Genomic DNA, 19,035 nt, shown 5'->3' on the forward strand with positions numbered 1-19,035 from the left:
AAAAGCAACATATAAATCATTGAAGGTAATCGCTGAGTATTGTAGAAACAGAGAGGAAATTTAAAAGCTCCATTGAGTTCTACAGGGACCCTTTACATTGTTGAGCCGCTTTCCCCAACCTGGGCACTTTTCAGGTATCTGGACTCTGGATGGTAATTGCTGAGAAATTAGGGTGAAAACTGACCATCTTCATGGTTCCCAGGTATAGGAAAGCTGTTTTACAGTCTGTAACATGCATATAAAGAGATGGGATCATGCCTGTCAATAAAGATCATGCCTCTGACTAACATGTTTCCTTACCTTGCTTTGTATAGCTATCACATTAACATCATACCTACACATGTCTAATTAATTTGGTATGGCCTAAGAATTCATGAGGGATTTTGACTTAAAAAATGAATTTCAACAACCTTCCTTCCTTCCTTCCTTCCTTATATTTATTGTTAGAATAGCATGCTTAATTTCTAACTAGGTAATGTAGTTGGCTTTACTTGAAATTTAAAACTCACCAGTATGGAATAGATCTGTTGGCACTGCAACTCTCTCCTGGGATTACAGTACTGATTTTTATTTTGTTTTGTTTTTTTTTTAGAATGGAAGTAGTGCCAAAACCTTGGAATAAGTCCTACATTGCAGCTCGCAACTATATAAAAGAAAATTTGTATGCAATGAATCCCACAATGATGGCTGTTCTGGATCTTTGGCAAACAACTTTTAAGTAAGCGATATTTTGAATGCATATGTCAGCCTTACTCAAGCAGGGCATCTTCAGAGGTATGAAGTTTGGTTTCCAGAATTCTGGCAGTTAAAGTGCAGCTGCGGGGCAGATGCCCAGGTGAGAAGAAACTGGTATAGATGTCATGTTTCACCCATGAAACTGTAGGATAGGTACATACAAATTGTCATTTGTAAGGGGCCATGGAAAGATATTTTGGGCAGATTTTCTTGCTACCAAAACTAACTAACTAATTTCCTCCCTCCCTTCCTTCCTCCCTTACTCACTTCACTTCACTTCACTTCACTTCACTTCACTTCACTTCACACTTCACTTCATCTTTTCTTTGAAGCCTTTTGCCTGCCTCTTTAAGTTTTATCCCAGACAAAGCTCAAGGCTGCTGTGCTAGAGGCATCCACAGTGGGGGAAATGATGACAGGTACATTAAGATTTCATCACACAAATGGCATGACTTACATAGTTGCATCAGATACAACAGTGCAAACACATAATTGGGTCAATGATGCATATGTTATCTTTCGGATATCATTGTAGCTCATTAAGGATGTTTGTAGGCTGTAGGGTCCAAACAGTGTTGAACTGTTTATTGTTGTCAGCCTCCCAGAGTCGGTTGGAGTTGGACAGTTGGAGTTGGAATTAACTAACTAAATACATAGAACTGTTTCATGACCATAGTTTGCAGGTAGCTGAAAGCCATAATATAATTTATTTGGTTTTGGGTTAATGCAATGGGTAAACATAGCCACTTCAGTTTGTAAGCCATAATTTATGGTTTAGCGTAAAGAGAGCAGAGTTGGATTTTCCTCTTTGTAAATATGTAGAGCATTGAGGTGGAAGTTGTGAATAAATTATTACTTTCAAATAACAAATGGAAAAAAAATCTACCATGTTACTATCTTGGTTCTTCTCTGGATTGAGTAGATCCAATTACAAGTTGTTGATGGTCTAGTTAATTTCATTCTCAAGTGCAAACAATTTTTTTTTTTTAAGAGATGCATGTATACACACGGTTTCTAAACTGCTGCCCCTCCCTTTTTTAAGCTTTCCAGTATTGCTCTAATCATGATGGAAATCTAAAAATAGTCACATTTAAATGTATGACCCTTCTATGGCGATAGTGTTTTTCATATGTCCAAGGGGTAGGGAGGAACTTATTTCAGTACAGCTCTGCAATAGCATAACCAGGCTTTGAGTATCTATTGTCTATAGACAACCCAAGGCTTCTGTAGTCAAAGATGATAAAAAGAAAGAATGGGAAGGGTTAGAAAGATTATGCAAGCACAGATAATAATTTGCTGAAAAAAATACATTGTTCAATATTATCCAAAATACTTGAGTTAAATTCTCCTGAAGTCAAGGAAAGTACTTCCAAATGTATAGTGGTTGCAACTGATCTGTAAAATATAAGTAACAATGTTTGTTAGGATAATATTGAATAGATTTACAAACACTGGGGAGTTTGCCCCAAATAGTTACTTTTGCAACAAGCTAATGTATGTAATGATATGTGATCTCAACTTTGGATTCCTTTAAACAAATCCTTTTAGAATAGGGATCAAATCTAATACAGTGGTACCTCTAGTTACGAATGCCCCTACTTACGAATTTTTCGAGATACGACCAGCTCCGGCCCCAAAAATTTACCTCGACTTGCGAACTCGCCTCGACTTACGAACCGGATCCGTGGCCATTTTCCGCCCATTCCACATGGTCTGCGGCCATTTTCCGCCCGTTCCACGTGTTCCGCGGCCATTTTCCCGCCTGTTCCACGTGGTCCGCAGCCGTTTTTCCGCCCTGCCGCGTGGTCTGCGGCCATTTTCCGCCCCGACACGTGGTCCGCGGCCATTTTTCCGCCCTGCCGCATGGTCCGCAGCCGTTTTTCCGCCCCTGATGCGTGGTCCGCGGACGCCGGAACGGATTAACGGTAATTTCATTGAACCTTATGGGAAAATTTGCCTCGTGTTGCGACCAATTCAAGTTGCAACCAGAGTCATGGAACGGATTAAATTCGTAACTCGAGGTTCCACTGTACTCATTTGGACCAGCCACCATTCCCTGTAACTCATTCCTTTATCATTTGAACACTGGAACTGAGTGGTTTCTGGTCTTTTGGTTGAGTCCAGATATTATTGTAGCAGGAGTACAAGTTTCATTATTTGGGCCCACTCTAGTGTTACAATCACTGTCACATACTGTGGCTGAATTATCCAAACATCAAATCCAAAAAATAATAAGTTTTTTCCAGTTATCATTAATTTGACTCACCAGTTGAGAAGCCAGGAGATAGATAAGAGGCTACAGTCATCAACTTTTAAGGTTGATAATCAAGGAGCCGCATATTCAATGGATATTTGATTGAAATGTAAATTTCAATACCAAGTCCTCCAAGAGCTTGACCATTTTTGAACTAAGAATAACCTGGAATAAGTATAGTACAAAGCCACTAAGTTCTAAAGGCCTGGATTCCCAGCTTTGTGGAGCAAGGATAATTAAACTAGAACATTGAAAAATCAGGAGTTGTACTTTTCAACATGCTATTCAGCTGTTCCAGATCATCCAAATTTTCTCTGAACACCCAACAGCTTCAAGATTCTCCTCTGATAAATGGCCTGCGAATGTCAAAGGCTGCCCCATTGTGTTCAATGTTCCATGGACTTCCATTGCTGGATTATCATCATTCATTTTAGGGCTCATCTTCAAGAATGACTTTGGCATTTAGTCTCTTTCATTAGAAAATAAGTGATGTTTAAATTCAAACCATGTTCTCTAGAGTCAAATTCTTAGTTACAATTCTCATTACCAATAAGCATTTTCAAGGACTTATTGGACTTATTTTCTCAACACATCCCTGTTAATAGAAGGCATTGGAGTTTGATGAAGCGTTATCAAAAGGCCCAGGTGCCCAATTTGCAAGATTTATATACCACTTCTGTAATTTTGAGACTTCTGTATCTGATCTTCAGAATTCCTCAGTAGAGAGGTGAAGTATAACAGATTTTTGACAGATTTTTGAGGAGAATCATTTAAATATAAGTTAAAGATTGCTTTAAATCTTCCAGTCTGCAAAGAATTTCAACTCGTTCCTAATTTGGAAACAGGCTACAAGAGTTCTTCAGTGAATCTTCTTTAGGGGAGCTCCTTAGTCAGAGACCATTTTGAAGGCTTTTTGAGGTTTTACTTGCTTCTTTGTTTCAAGGACATCTTATCAGACTCCAAGCTCTTATTATAGTTGTTTACTGCTTTGAAAGTGATTGAATTGGAATGAAGCCATCTGCTTAATTCTGGTAGAAGAAATCTAATGCTGGAGTCTTAGAAGACATGGCTTAGATAAATTTGAAAAAGTGCCAGAAATCTTTAGAAGCATTAAAGGAGTAGTTGAACAATTAATCTTTTACAAAATTTGATTGCTGTTTCACACCCTTGGAAGTCATTCCACCATCTCCAAGACACTGAGGGGGCATTTGATAGTGTAAAAACTGACTCAGGGAGAAAATAATTGCTTAGTGTGAAAACCATTTTTCTTTTATGAACAAAGTTGCTCTTAACAAGGACCATGAACTGGGCTGGTTGAAGAACACAGGAACGGCATATGGCCTGCATCAAAACATTTGGGGAACTTCTCTCTGTTTGAACAAATATCTAGCTGTCAGCTTCTTTATCATCACACATTTTGGGATTTTACTTATAATAGTACCTTTATCACCCTTCCATTCTGTTTCTTATGATAGCAGTTTAACAAATGTGAGAGCTTGTTTAACTTTTTAGTGATAGCAGATAGTTTTTGGAAAATTAAGGTCACAATTTCAGCAGTTAAAAGGCATTGGTTTCCATGAAGTTGACTGAAGATGTTTCAATCAAAGATTTCTTGAGTTTTGCTGCAGGAACTGATCTGTTTCCTTTCTGTTGCACTACCATTAGTGATGGCTTGTTCTCCGAAAGGGGGGGGAGAGAGAGAGAGAGAGAGAGAGAGAGATTTTTAAGCCCCCATACCTTGGATTGTCTAATAGTTCATCAACGCTTACAAGCACAAACTCTTCAGCTGGTATGAAATACTAATTTTCAGCTGTTTTTAAGCTTTATGAGGGGCTTTGCTGTCTAAAGCTGGATCATAATCTTTCTTCTTCCCCTTTCTAGTTGTAGGCTAACACATTTTGCCAGCAATGGAAGTAACAATTATATACCTGCTGGCATTAATATTTATAAAATTAAGGTGATCATTCTCTTGTGTTATAGGTTGCAGATTTGTATTCACAAAGATGTAAGAGGTTCACATTCCCTAGTATGTCCCTAGTTTGTCTTCAGTTCCTCTTTGCATCTGGCGTCTGGGCACAAGATATTGGCTAAAAGGGGCTTTTAATGAGGAATCTTTAGTGCAATTGATTCTTGTAGATAATTTTGTAAAAAGGTATGAAATCGTATGTTAGACTACTCCAACAGGTCAGATGAAGAGAATTTATTCTTTCTACTAGCAAACTCATCCCCAGAAGTCTCCAGAAGGGTTGCTGAATTCTGCTATATTACTATTTGGAGGCTCTTAGTACATTCTGAATTTTATGTATATAAATTTGACTGGTTGCATGGAATTGTATCTCAGTGCTGTATATCACTTAATATTTTGGTTATTCTTACTGTTTCCCACGTATGTATGCATGTGTATGTATGTGTATTTAAATGCATAATATGTTAAAGAACTTCTGGACTTTGAGTATAAATCAAAGTAAAATGAAGCTGTCAATCTTTAAAAATGAAAACTAAGTTTGGAGGTTGCAATTTCAGATATGTAGGGGAGGAATGTGTTTTGTAATTTTTTTATCCCAGTAGCTTTTCCTGCTCCAGATTACTCCTGTGCTGCTCTTCTGTCCCCACATCCAATTTCAGATGTGCATTTTACAAGTGTAATGATGCTGAGATTTCTCTTCTGTAGGGCCTTCAAGAAAAATGATTGGACTCTTTTTTGAGGTTTATAGTATTTGTGAAGAATAAACCAGTATCTGGATCCCTACTCTGAGCAGGGACTATTTTCAGATAATAATTTAAATATTAGCATGGCTCCCCTTCAAGAGCACATTTATAAGTTAAAGCAAGCAGCCCTGAAAAATTTCCCAGACATTCCCATTTCTGCTTTCCCTTTCCCTGAAAAGGAAGCAATAATGAAACCATTGCAACCAGAAGTGGTCAAATTAGATATTTTGGTTGCTCATGCCATGGTTAGAATGAATATGTTCTTAACTTTGGAGATGACTTGTTGCTGAGGCCTGAATCCCGCTGCTTAGAGCGGAGCTGGTGATACAGTTTGTTCAACAGAGGTGTTAGAAAGGCAAGCAGATATTCTCAAACTGACAGATTTGGAGGGATGAGAAAGGAGGGGTCATGCTATGCATAATGGGGTTCCAGAATCTGAATGTAGAAACATGATGGATTTTCTTAAAGGTCCTGATCCTCTTTGAAAACTGCACTACATCCTACCCCTTTTCATACTCCATTTGCTCTATTTTCAAGGTAAAGAGGATCTATTAAAGAGAGCTATAGGCAGCACCATCTATAATAAACTAAAAGATGCCAAAATAATGGCATTGGGCGCTATGTCATCATACAAATGTTGTGATTGGATTCTTAAGTCACAAAGTTGAACACAAGTCTGTAACTCATGGCATTTGTGTGATTTTGTCATCACCACCTGTGTTGCCATTTGCTCCCCTCTGTCCCTGCCACAATATTCCTAGCTACAAGCCCTTTCCAGTGGAGAGGAGGGAACAATTATTTTTCAGTTGGTCCAAGATTTCCCTTTGGATGTTGTATGGAGATCGAAGAAGTAAATGGATGGGCTTCAAAGAATGAAATTATTGTCCAGAGAAACAATTGGAACAGCCCATATCAAATACGTTGCAATGTTATGCATCAGGCCAGGCAGTCAAGTTCCATTTTTTCACAGTTCCTGAAAGAGTGCCTCCTGAAATGGCATTTCTTTTTGCCTCATCTTGGTTTCCTGTGAATATAAGATTCACTCTGAAGAGGCCTTCAGACTTGTCTAGGATCCCTGAAACATTATTGGGAATTCTTTGTGATAGAGATGTATTTTTCTACTTCATTTGGAAGCACAGAAGATTTAATAAAATGTCTCTTTTGATCTTCTGTGCTTCCAAATGAAGTAGAAAAATACATTCCATTCCCTTCACAGAGCTTATTTTACATTTAGGACCGACATTTGAGAGTGATGAATCATTGCATGTTTTGAAAAAGTAGAGAATTTCTTTTGCCATAACAGCTTAATTTCTTCTCTTGGGAGAGGAATATAAATTAAAAAAACTCATGTTTATTAGGTAATAATCTGGAATGCTGGAGAACACAGACATGGCTTGTTCTTACTTTTTTTTTTTTTTTTTTTGGTGCCTTTAAGTTAGTATTGACTCCTGGCAACTGCCTGGACTAGTTCCTGCAGTTTTCTTGGCAAGGTTTTTCGGAAGTGGTTTGCCCTTGCTCCTTCCTAGGGCTGAGGGAGAGTGACCGGCCCAAGGTCACCCAGTTGGCTTTAGAACTCATGATTTCCTGGTTTCTACTTTGGTACCATTAACCCCTACACCAAACTGGCTCTTGTTCTTGCTTTAACTACCATTTAATTAAAAGGTAATTAAATCACTCATCGCATATCTGGGCATTATGGTGTTGGTCACATCTCTAGATGGTGCTTGGTCACCACTACAAGTCAAATATGTCAATATTTAAAAGATTAAAAATGTTAAAATCTCACCAAAAGTGAGATCTAGAAAGAATTGGGTTTTTATATGAGGCTTCATGCAATTTTATCTTTAATTTTTTAAAAATAATTTAATTTTAAAGAAATATTTACATCTTGACCCTAAGAACAGTGCATTAAACTGATTTTGAGTTCACCAAGTTATTGTTTTTGCTGTTGTATTATGTTTATTCATTATGGTGCTATTTCTAAGATTCATTGATACTGGATTAAAATGAAGGTGATCCTTTCCAGGAAAATCTTTATCCAATTAGAGAAACTGTTGTTTATAAACAGTTGCACAAAGATCTTGTATTGCAAATATAAATGATAGCTATTTGTTTATAAAAGAGGATTTGTTTTTCTAACTTCAAAGTGTGCCACGGTTGTCATCAAGGCATGATATTAGATTGGGGAGAAGTTTGGGATATTGTGCTCTGAATGGACAAGATTAAAAAGACAAAACACAGCACTATGTATTAACCCCACATATATAGTATATCCTCTCTGTCTCATGGCTATCAGGAAGAAGTGGAGGGACCTGAAATAATATAAACACTGGAGATATATCAATACTATGGTCCATGTAAATAGACCTAGACCTTGTCACTGTTTATGAACAATAATGATGGTTTCAAACTTTCTGAAAGGTTTTCTGTTTTCTGGCAATATTTATAGTTTAGACAGTGTCTGAGGGTTATGTTTTATCCAGATGTCCTAGCAGCATCAGAGATTCCTGAGGAGTTTGGATTCCTGCACAGAATTCAATTATGATGAACTGAACTGGCTCTTGTGTTAAATTAGTTGTGGATTAAGTGTGCAGCTGAACTAGAGGATCCACTAAATATTTATGGGTGAAACAGCAGCCTCATAATCTTCTTTGGATTTGAGATCCCAATCAATCAATACACTGGATCCCTGGATCCATTTCATTGATTGAGCATGCTGTAACATCCTAGAGAGCAATAAATGGTGGTAATGCTCTAGAAGATGAAATGTCTTCTGACATATATTATGGCCCTGTCCAAAGGTTACTGCCTGTTGACACAAAACAAAGAAACATACCTGTGAAAAATACCAACACTAAATTTTTCTGCTTCTGAAATGCAAAGGGTTACTGGAAGGTAGCCTGGAATAACAAAACATATAGTGCTCTACCTCTGTAAGTCTGCTGCATGTTGAACTAAGGATGCAAGATCATGTGGAGTTGGCAATGAAAGGGGCAATAACATTGAACAGATAAAAGGCAAAGACAGGACAGGACAAGACAAGACAAGGCTAAAGAACTGTTGGATATTCACATTTAATCTATGAGGGGATAAAACAGTGGGGACCCAGGGATCACTTTTTCTTTTTTTTCCCTTCCTCTTTTTTTCTTTCTGTTTCTGGATTGACTGTTGATTCTTTGCTTCGTAAAACTGTATGTGCAGCTGAGGTCTATGCTGTGATGTCCTCTAGTTGCGGATAAGTAGATAGGGCTGCAATTGAGAGGCAAAGAAAGGTTACTTTAGAGAGGTGTAGAAGTTTCTGCTTGGTATTTTTCTATAATAATAATTAAAAAAAAACTTCATAAAATTCAAATAATAAAAAAGAGCAATTAGGCCTCTGGAATCTCCTGATTAAAAATGCAGTTAGGTTGTTTTGTGTATGTGTGTGTGGGATAATGAGTGGCTTAGTGGCTGAAAGGAAGACAGCTAAACTTATCTCCTTTGATCATAACAATACTCCAAGGTTGCTTTTCCCTTAACAATAGTTTTGGAGACTAGGTTATACCCTATTAGCTGTATGTTTGGTCAGCTCCTACCCCAGACAAATGCTGATGGGACATGCTCATAGATGCCATGGTCAAATGGGTAATGGCATCTTTGATGGGCTTCCACATCAATATAAATGGAATTGGGGGGCAATCACTTTCTGTCATTTTAATTTACTTTGGATTAAAAAACCAAAACAAAACCAAAAATCTGATTAGGGGCAAGGCCATCATGGACAGAGGCCAATTCCATGTTTTGCATTGACCTATGTGGCCATGGAGAAGGAAGGCTAAAAATAAAAGAAGCAGCAAGAGGAAGTTTCTAGTGTAGTCCTGTTTTTGTGGGGCTGCTCTAGGACTTCATCTCTGCACCAGCAGCAGGAAGGCAGATTGGGGTACATCATTGTTTACCCTCACATCTGTATTTGGATGACTTAGCCCCAGGCAACACCTAGGGGCTAAAATTAACCCATTTAACTCAAGTGCTGACTGGGTCATGGTGTTTGCATTATATGTTAAATCTGCCCATGACATCTTGTGTGTAAAATATTTTGGTTCATAGTGTTCTCCTTAATTTAATATACTTTAATGCACTTCGCCTGCTTTAATGCAGGTATGTTGTAATGACCACTAGTGTAAAGCAAATAAAATGTTAGATTAGTAGACAGAAAGATGACAATTAAATGCGTAATTGTACAAATATTTACTTTTCACTCCATGTTCTCATTTTGAAAATCACTTATTCCTCACTTTCTTCTAGGCTTCCCAATCTGATGTCCTCTAGATCTGCTAGATGGCAACTCCCATGCTGGCTTGGATAGACTAGAATTGTAGTCCAGCAAAACTGGAGGGCATCTAGTTGCAGAAAATTAGTTTATTCTATTAAGTACAGTTTATTCATTACCCAAGTCTGCAAAATGCTGGGATCGTGCAAAGGAGTATTCTCATTCTGTCGTGTTCAGTAATGAGATGTAAAGCTGGCTTACTATTGAATGTATGCAAACAATAATGATAATAAAGAATTCAAGAAGAACTACAGTAAGATTAATAGCCAAAAATGTTCACCCCAGGCTGTTGGTGTGAAGGCAAATCAGGCAAAATGTGCTTAGCTTGTTTTGTGGAGGCACTGCTTCATTCTGACAGCAAGAGCCCTGAAGGAGCTAATTGTTGTCAGAGAACATTATCTTTAAAATATTTCTAGAGCTGTGCCTGATCAGGTTTCTGTTCCTGACGGGGAAAGGCCATGAAACATTACCATTATTCGTTTTAATCAGTGGTTGAGCCAATTTCCAAGGGTGGTATTTTTATCCCTGCAGCTCAAATTATTTTATTAATAAGTATATATTGTGGCAAAAGGAAAGATGAAGAAAAAAAAACAGTTTACCATGCATAGTTTTGTTCTGTTAGGGTCTCAGATAGTATTGTCTAATAGGGAAGCTTAATTGAGCTGTTCCTCTTTTGTTTTCTGGGGTAGAGAGGTATGAGACAGTTTATCAGATTTTTTAAAAAACTGCAATTTGTATGTAGGCTAATCCAGTAAGATAATATCTGCTTTAATAGCTAATTTCTTTAAGAATGCTGAAACTGTCTGTCAGATTTGTTCTCTAAGCTTCCTTTATTCTGACAAATACCACTGCAAAAGAATCACTGCCTCACATTCCTGATGTGCTTTGAGTAATATCCTTGATGAATGGTAGCTAAGCTTGCCTAAAGCGATTCTGTGATTTTGTGGTCCTGATTGCCTTTTTCTTCTGAAGAATTTTACTCCTCTTTTCCTTAAGAGCCTTAGGATGTGTGTGGGTGTGCGTGTGTGTGCGCATGCAGAGAAAGGGGTCAGTTAGTGCTGAAATAGATGATAGTGAACACAGACTACTTGTCCACATATCCCCCATACGCACTCCATCACATGGATACATTTTTGCCTTGCGACCTGGTCCATGCCCATATTGAACGAGTGCGCCAGCAGGGCCCAGTGAAGGTGCTGCCATATGTAACTAAATAAATGAATGGCTTGGCTCACAAAGTGCACATGAGAAGGTATTTGAATGTTAAAGCAAATAAACTCTTTTCGTTCCCATGGTCACTGTCAGTATTATTCTATCCAGCAAAAAAGTTTTTTTTGGCTAATAACAGAGAATCATTGACTGTAGAACATCTTGAATCATTGAATGAGTCATTAATTAATAGTCATTGCTTCCTCTGATGGCATGTTCTGAATGAAAAGAGATCTCCTTTGAAAGAACCATACATAGTTTGGGTGCCCTTCTTGATTCATAACTTTAGTAAGCTACTAAATGACCCGGGCACAACCTCTCCTGGACTGGAATAGTGAAGCTTCCAGGATTTATGCCCTAATGACCTTGTGAACAGTTGACTGCAAAGGCTGTCTAGAAGTTCCAACTGGGGCAGATTGCAGCTTCCAGCTTCTTTAGTGGACAATTCCCACTATCTCTCGGTGTGTTAAAGACCTAGCTGTTCCCCCAGGCATTAGGGCTGGAAGGTTAAGCAAGCTCTGCTGGTTGATTGATTTTATTGTTTTTTACTCTTGTAAGTTGGGAATGATTTTTTTTTTTTGACCTCAGACATCTGTTATTTTGATTGTTGGCTTATTTTATTATTTGGTTTTAACTCTTGTACGCTGTCCAGAGTCATTGCTAGGAGATGTGGTGATATAAATGGCTTAAATAAACAAACAAATAACATCTTTTTTCTTTACTCCCTATGGTAAACATTTTCTTATTTTTCTTTCCCGACACTGTTAGAGTCTACACTGAGCAGGAAAGACAGATCTCTCTTCTGATCGTTTCTTGTTTTGTCCAACTTTGTGCATCCAGGATCTCTTAATAAATGTCTTTGAAACAGATGCACGATGGGCTGCAGTGAATTTCACTTCACTGGTTTTCTTGTGTCCATAACAGATTTCAAGGCATTGGTATTAACGCTCTCTGAACAGTTCTTTGAATACAAACATGTTACAAACAATAAAATCAACTATAAACAAATGCTGTGAAGAAATAAAGATGTGTAAAGATCTATTTGAAATGTTATTTAACTAATTGATTCATCTGAAGCATATTGTTCAGGCTAGATGCTGTTTCGTTCATCTATATTCATGTTAAGATTTAGCTAAGACAAAGGCTGTAATCCTAAAATAACTCCTGTTCACAAACTGTTGGTCTGTTTTTTTACTAGATTATTTGAAAATGCAAACATTGATTGGAAAAACTAAAAACAGATGATCTGCTAAGAGGACATAACGTACGACTGCTTCAGTTTGCATTTAGAGTACTAAACAATAGGGCTGTGCTGTGCTTTGGCTTTGACCTGCAAGAAGTGCTTCAGTGTGCAAACATAGCCTCTGTCTGCAACACTTTAAGGAGCGTAGCTGCCTGAAGATATTGCAGGCAAATGCTCTCTGAAGCACTTTATGGAGATTGAATCTAAAATGCTGCCCAACCTTACTAAATTGCAATGTTTAGTCTGACTGAGAATTAAACTGGTACCTCTGGACTGTGGCGATCTGTTTAAATAGAAGAAAGTTTCAGTAGCTTTAAAAAAAAAAAAGTGAAAATATGTTCACCATGGTATTCTTTTTGTCACTTTCACAGAAATTTGCGCTTAATTGATAAGGTAGCATTTCACACTCGTCAAGAATCAATGGAACTCTCACTCTTCCAGAACATGGTATTAAGACAAATGGAAGCTGCCAAGGATACTCTGTTTAAGAAGTAAGTTCAAATATCTATTTAATGATTTATGCCCCTCAGACTGAAAGGATGGGCATAGCTAATTTTGTGGCTGAATATTCTCAAGCTGTCACTGAGCAAAGTTTTCTGCCCAAGCTGAAAAACTAAGTCAGACCTGTCTGCTAGACTACAGCTTCCTGCATTTGACATCAACAGTCACCTAACTCTATGTATTATAATTACAGTTTTCTTATTTGATATTTACTTGTTACATTTTTTGTCTTGCGGTTGTAAAATATATTTTTTATTCTTTTTGCTCTTTTGATATATATAAACCATCCAAAGTCCACGAGGGGGAAAGTGGTAGATGAATTGCATACGTAAAAATAAATAAATGATTTAATAATTTGATAATAAACCTGAAATTTCTCCAGAATTGTAAGAAATGTCATGTTTTGCTTTGGAGAGGTTTTAGCTCTATCTTGAAAGTTAACCTCCTTCTTTATATAGACTTCTCTTCTATAATTTTGGATTGCATTCGGTGGTTTCATTCCGTTGATAGCTATTGTCCCCTTAGTGGAGATATTGTGCACTTTAGGGATCCAAAGTCCCCTTCCAAGAGTAGAAGGGCTATGGTAGATCTGAGCTATGCATAACATGTCCGTAACAGGATATCTCATTATGCCAGAGATGCACCTTTGCTTTAGTTTCAAATGTCAGAGCTGTGTTGGAAGCCCTTGTTAAATTTGGGGGGGATTAGCAAAGCCCCTTGTTAAAACTGAATGTTGTGACCATAGGGGTGTGTGAGATAAGCTATGAAGAAGGAAGCACTGAATGTGACCCAGTCACATAAGCAAAGGCTATAGCTCAATCACATGCTGGGAGGGAGAGTGCTCGACATAGAGCAGAAAGAGGACACGCTCACACAATTTTTACCTGGTGGCATTAATCACTCTTGTCTCTTAACCACCTTGATTCCAACAATCAGCAGGAAGGAGAAAGCAGGAAAAAAAGGAAGAGTTTTCTCCTCACTCCAGCCATTTGGAACTAGATTGCTCCAAATTGGTAGCACAATCCTGAGTGTGGTTCTTTGTTTTCAACTGAAAATGCCTTGCAGGCTTTGAGCTGTAGGGAAAATCCAAAAATTGAGATGCACTGCATGCCAATGCTTTCAACCCAATTCAAGAGTGGAATGGTGACTTGGATTTGTACTGGTGATAGTAAGAATGAGTGAGAAACATGGACACAAGTGGGTAGTTGTGGCATATGGATTCTGAGGCCTGTCATGGCTGCGGTTTTGCTGGTGTGAGCCGGATGTGAAGGAAAAGGAGAAAAATGCTTCCACTGTCCTGTATTTTTGTGTCCATTGTCACCTTTGCTTTGTAACACACCTCCAGTCCAAAAATGAACCCTGTCACACTATGACAGTAGTGCAACTGAATTCCAGGAGTAGGCTATTGCATAGTACTAGTCATACAACTGACACTGACAATACTTCTGCTATGCTTGGGAGGGTCAGTTACTCCATGTTTACATGTGGCAAGAACTTTTACAGAAGAGGTCCCCCTGGTATGAAATCTTCTATCAAAAAAGGCTGTCCACGTATTTGTGTTGCAACCTCTGCAATGCCATAAAAAAGTATTCTTATTCACCTAGAGTTACATTTGCTGTCCACTAGTTGAACATTTCAGTATGCTGTGTTATTGTTTTATTTGTGTGTGGGGAGGATATAATGATTTACCACTCTAAAATCTAGAAAAAATGAAGGACAATATATAATTACAAATACATATGTGTAAGACTATTCCAAAATATATAAATTGGAGTAGGAACAAATAACTGTAACCACAAATGAATGACAACATTTTCAGATTACCTTTTGTGAATTTGTTTCTTTTTCTTCTATAATTTTATTCATGAAAGAGGTGAATAATAGTAGTTTCATATTACAGGCAGCTGATATTGTAACTGGATTATTTGAAATGGACCATGTTCATTTATATCTAACTTTTTGGGGGTGAGGTCATGGTGAATAGCAATTATTCTTAAGTGTATGGATTTGGAAAAAGGTATTATCTTGGACTGTCTCCAGCAAAGCTAAATGGCCTCTCCCATTCATTTTTTTTTTGTGATGACTGTGGCCGAATTTTTAATGTAAGGGAATTTGAAATAGTTATTTGGTTTGTTAAAAAGCAACATGGCACAACAAAGCCTGGTGCAGGGGTTTTATACGACACTTACTTTCAAAGCCTGTCTCCCAGATCCAAATAATGACCATATCAATTCAGATAAGGCATTGGCATGGCTCTACTCATAGAACACACCTAAGATAATCAGCTGATAATACAATAAAATTCCCTTTGCGATGGTTTTGGTGGCACATGATCACATTAGCTGGCTCAAAAGTCACCTGCCCATATTCTCCAGGGAAGGCCTGGCCAAGCCTGGCAGCAGGAGAATACTTGTTTGCATTTGGGAGGGGGTAGGAAAGTTTTTAGAGGGCACGAAAGGTTGTGCTGAGCATTTTTTAATCATCATTTGGTGTAATTGCTGGTTGTAAGTAATTCCAGGAGGAGTGTCTGCCAGTAGCCCATTGGCGTGGGGCTTAGTTTTCTCTGTGGCCTATCAGGGTTCTGTGACTATTGGTGTCTGGCTTTTGGTAATCAGTTCTACAGTGGAGAGCTGGGTTTTTCCAGCTACTCTTCTGTTCCCAATTTTGGGAGGTTGATGGTTTTAGTAGATGGACCCAGCCTGTTGTCCCACTTTTGCCTTTCCTTTATGGACTTTTTCAGATCAGGAGCTTACTGTCCAAGAAACTGGACAGACATCAGATTGTGGGAAACTTGTTTCTACAGTGTTTCCTCCTCCTCCTCCTTTGAGAGAACAGGACATTTAAAAAATCAGTGCAGTAGTGTAAGCCAGCCTTGGACCATCCTATGATGCCTTGTTGGATTTTAAATGTCTTCTGCATATACAGTAAATAAACAAACAATATTTTGGCAGAGCAGTGAAAGTCCAGAAGTCAAAGACTTAATCACAGAAGCCTGCTTATGCGTGGCTTTTCTTAACAGCACCGCAAAGAAGCAAAAAATGTTTTAGTGAGAACAGGCAGTATCAGATTTAAGATGCACGTTAGTAAGATGCTGTATTTTTAGGCAAAATCCTGGATCTTTCTCTTGCTTCCTTCCTCATGATGTAGGAGAAGGGAGTGGCTGAGGAGATTTTTCTTCATGGGTGGATTGTGGCTAATTGAGATGGTGGATGCTGCCTGGCCTAGGGTAATTTGAGAAAAGTTGGGAAGTTGGGGCAGACCAAGAATGGGATCTTTCTTCCTGGTTAGGCTTGAAAGAATGCTAGGGCAGACCAGGTTAAAAGATAAATTCAATTTAATTAAAATATAATTAATTAATTACAGTTTATGTGAGATTTCCCCAAACGCTTCTTAATTTCCCTCTTCTGTCACATTGACATATTTTGAGGGTAACTTTTGAAGGCTGCACTGGCTCAAGCACCTCAGGTTGGCACTCTGGACTTCATTTAAGCTTCTTCCCAGATTGCGGCCAACAGGCTGCCGAGTATCTGGATCCCAGCAATAACCTGTAACCCTCCAGATGTTGTTGAATCTAATTCCCAGCAGATCTTGCTTGCCAGCATGATCAGTAGTGAGGGATGCCAACAGTTAGGTTCAGGGACCTGTGGAGGATCACACCTTGCCTGCCTCTGCTTTATAAGATATGAACCTCTATGAGCTACAACCATACTTGTAGAGGTAGCCCTCACTTACTGGCTTTGTTAATGACCAGAGTTATGATAGTGTAAAAAAAAAAAGCTTTGCCACCAATCCTCACATTTACAACCGTTGCAGCGTCCTGGGGTCACATGATCACCATTTGAGATGGGCGGCTATACAAATTTGCTAAATAAATTAAATAATTAAATCTGTGTGGTTTGCAACTGGCTTGCAACAAGCAGAGTTAACAGAGAAGGTGGAAGTAAAATCATAAGTCACTGTCATGTGATGTTTCGCTTAACAACTGGAGGGGAGGTGAAGTCGTGAGCCCATCACGGTCACATGATGTTTTGCTTAGCAACCACAGCACTTAGCAATGGAGTTGCTGGTCCCAATTGTGGTTGCTAAACAAAGAGTATCTATAGTCATTTTAACTCTTTTCTGTAAGTACTCTATAAGTTCCCAAGGGTGTCCATGGGGTGGGGACTGGATCAAAACAGGAAAGAGATCTGTTAGTAGCCATATATTCATGACTTTATCCTTTTGTAGATGCACTGTAATACCATGACTGCCGTCTCTTTTTATGCTGAATAAAAATTACTGCAGAAGAAATCCTGAAAAAGCAGCAGAAGTTGGCTTAAAGTGTTTGGGAAACTTTGCTTTATATATTATTCAACCCTACAAAGATTTTTGGTAAAAGATATATTTCTGCAAATTACAAAAACTTTCCCCCCTTCCCCGTCTAGGTGGTTTCCAGAGGTGCAAAATATCTATTACCAAGGCAATAAACGAAAGCAGGTACCTACCAATGCCAGCAGTGCCCAATTAGAGGCTTTCTTCAACTGTGCGGCAGCCTTAATGACCAAGCAACTGCAAAGTCTAGCTTTAGAGTCTATGAAGGACTTCACAGATTTAATTGTGCAACCTAAGGTAAGTAGGATTTTCTGACAAGCTTACTAGCCTCTCCACATTATTCCAGGTGACTCTTGCCAAAAAAAAAAAAAAGTATTAAAAAACAAAGTGTAAAAGGCAAGCTTCTGTTTAGAAAGATAGAACCTATATATATATTTTAAAAGGCTGCCATTATAGTTTTATAATGTGCCATGGTTGTTGGGTGGGGTTATTAACAAAATTTCAGCACAAATTCTTCTGAGATTAGATTTGGGAGGTTGATCTTCCAGAGAAAGATTTATGGTGAAGCCCACGTAGGATTCATGTTTTCAATCAATCAATCAATCAATCAATCAATCAATTAATCAATCAATCAATCAATCAATTAATGTGAATCTATAGAGGAGGTGGGGGATGAGTGGTCTCTTCTAACTCTGTTTAAATTTTGAAAACCTGACATGCTTATACTAATGTTTTACACAGACATTTTCCCCTTCTGTGTCACTTTCTAGAAGGATTACGTTGCTACTTAGTGTTGTATGGTCATAGCCAAAGTAGAACCCATCCCATTTCTCACATTCTCATATTTTGTATTGTTCTGAGTTGTGTCATTCTTTTAGTATCCTCCTATACAAGCTAAGTAATAGATTTAATTCTCTCTGAGCAGAAATCTGTCCAAGCCTTTGAACACCCTGGATTTATAACGCGACTGATTCTTGACAATGAGAATATTATATTTGAACCTGAGTTTAGTGACTATGAAGCCATATTTATGAATATGTTTACAATCATGGTAAAAGCTGTTAATATGTTTCCAAGAGTGGAGACCAAACTTTATTCAAAGTTGGTAAGGAATACTCTAATTATATTATTTTTGGGGGGTTTTGAGCAAAAATGTGTTTTCTGAAGAGCTTCCAATTCCCCAAATCCCTCCTTGTGAATTCTGTGTATGTGCATATACTGTATCCCCATGTTGCACACATATTTATGTATATTTCACATAAATCTCTTTTCTACTTCTTCCAAGCAGCTAAGAACAGTAATTAAAAACAAATTTTAAAAAATTCAAGTTACTTTTAAAATTAAGATTAAACAATAAACCATGTATACATTTGAGCTATGATTATCTTATGTGAAGTTTACATAATAATATTAGCATACTTCACTTAAGAGCTGAACTGAAGTATTTCCTGTGGTTTTTATAGTAACATAAGTGGGGTGGTAAACCATGCAGGAGTGGCCTTTTCCCCCTCCTTCCAAAATTGCTAATGAGAGGGAAATAATTTGTAATAAAAAATAATTTTAGACTGGTACAAAAGGTTACCAACAGTGGGGAACATTGCTATGGATAGAATAGATATAAGGTACCCTTAAGGGAGTGTTACCCCTTGTCCTATACATTTGCTGATCCTTTTCAGTCATGCCACACTTACTTGCTGATCATGTGCTTTGCTGGCTGAATGTTCCTCTAGCATAAGATGCTTGGGAGATGACATGTGGGTGGGT

The 19,035-nt window shown here is 38.1% G+C and overlaps 1 protein-coding gene across 1 annotated transcript in view; it reads left to right on the forward strand.

Annotated features, from left to right (window-relative positions):
• DNAH7 (dynein axonemal heavy chain 7) overlaps positions 1-19,035 on the forward strand; it is a 158,788-nt gene that overhangs the window by 12,711 nt on the left and 127,042 nt on the right. Inside the window, exons 8-11 of the mRNA XM_088135694.1 lie at positions 593-718; positions 12,831-12,950; positions 17,385-17,568; positions 18,197-18,376. Of these exons, the coding sequence (XP_087991820.1) occupies positions 593-718; positions 12,831-12,950; positions 17,385-17,568; positions 18,197-18,376 (610 nt within the window). The remainder of the gene's footprint in view (positions 1-592; positions 719-12,830; positions 12,951-17,384; positions 17,569-18,196; positions 18,377-19,035) is intronic.

This window comes from Python bivittatus, unplaced genomic scaffold (genome assembly GCF_059951505.1).
Source record: "Python bivittatus isolate LINGU-HERP-01145 unplaced genomic scaffold, Pbiv_v1 ctg000200_np1212, whole genome shotgun sequence".
Classification (NCBI taxonomy): Eukaryota; Metazoa; Chordata; class Lepidosauria; order Squamata; family Pythonidae; genus Python; species Python bivittatus.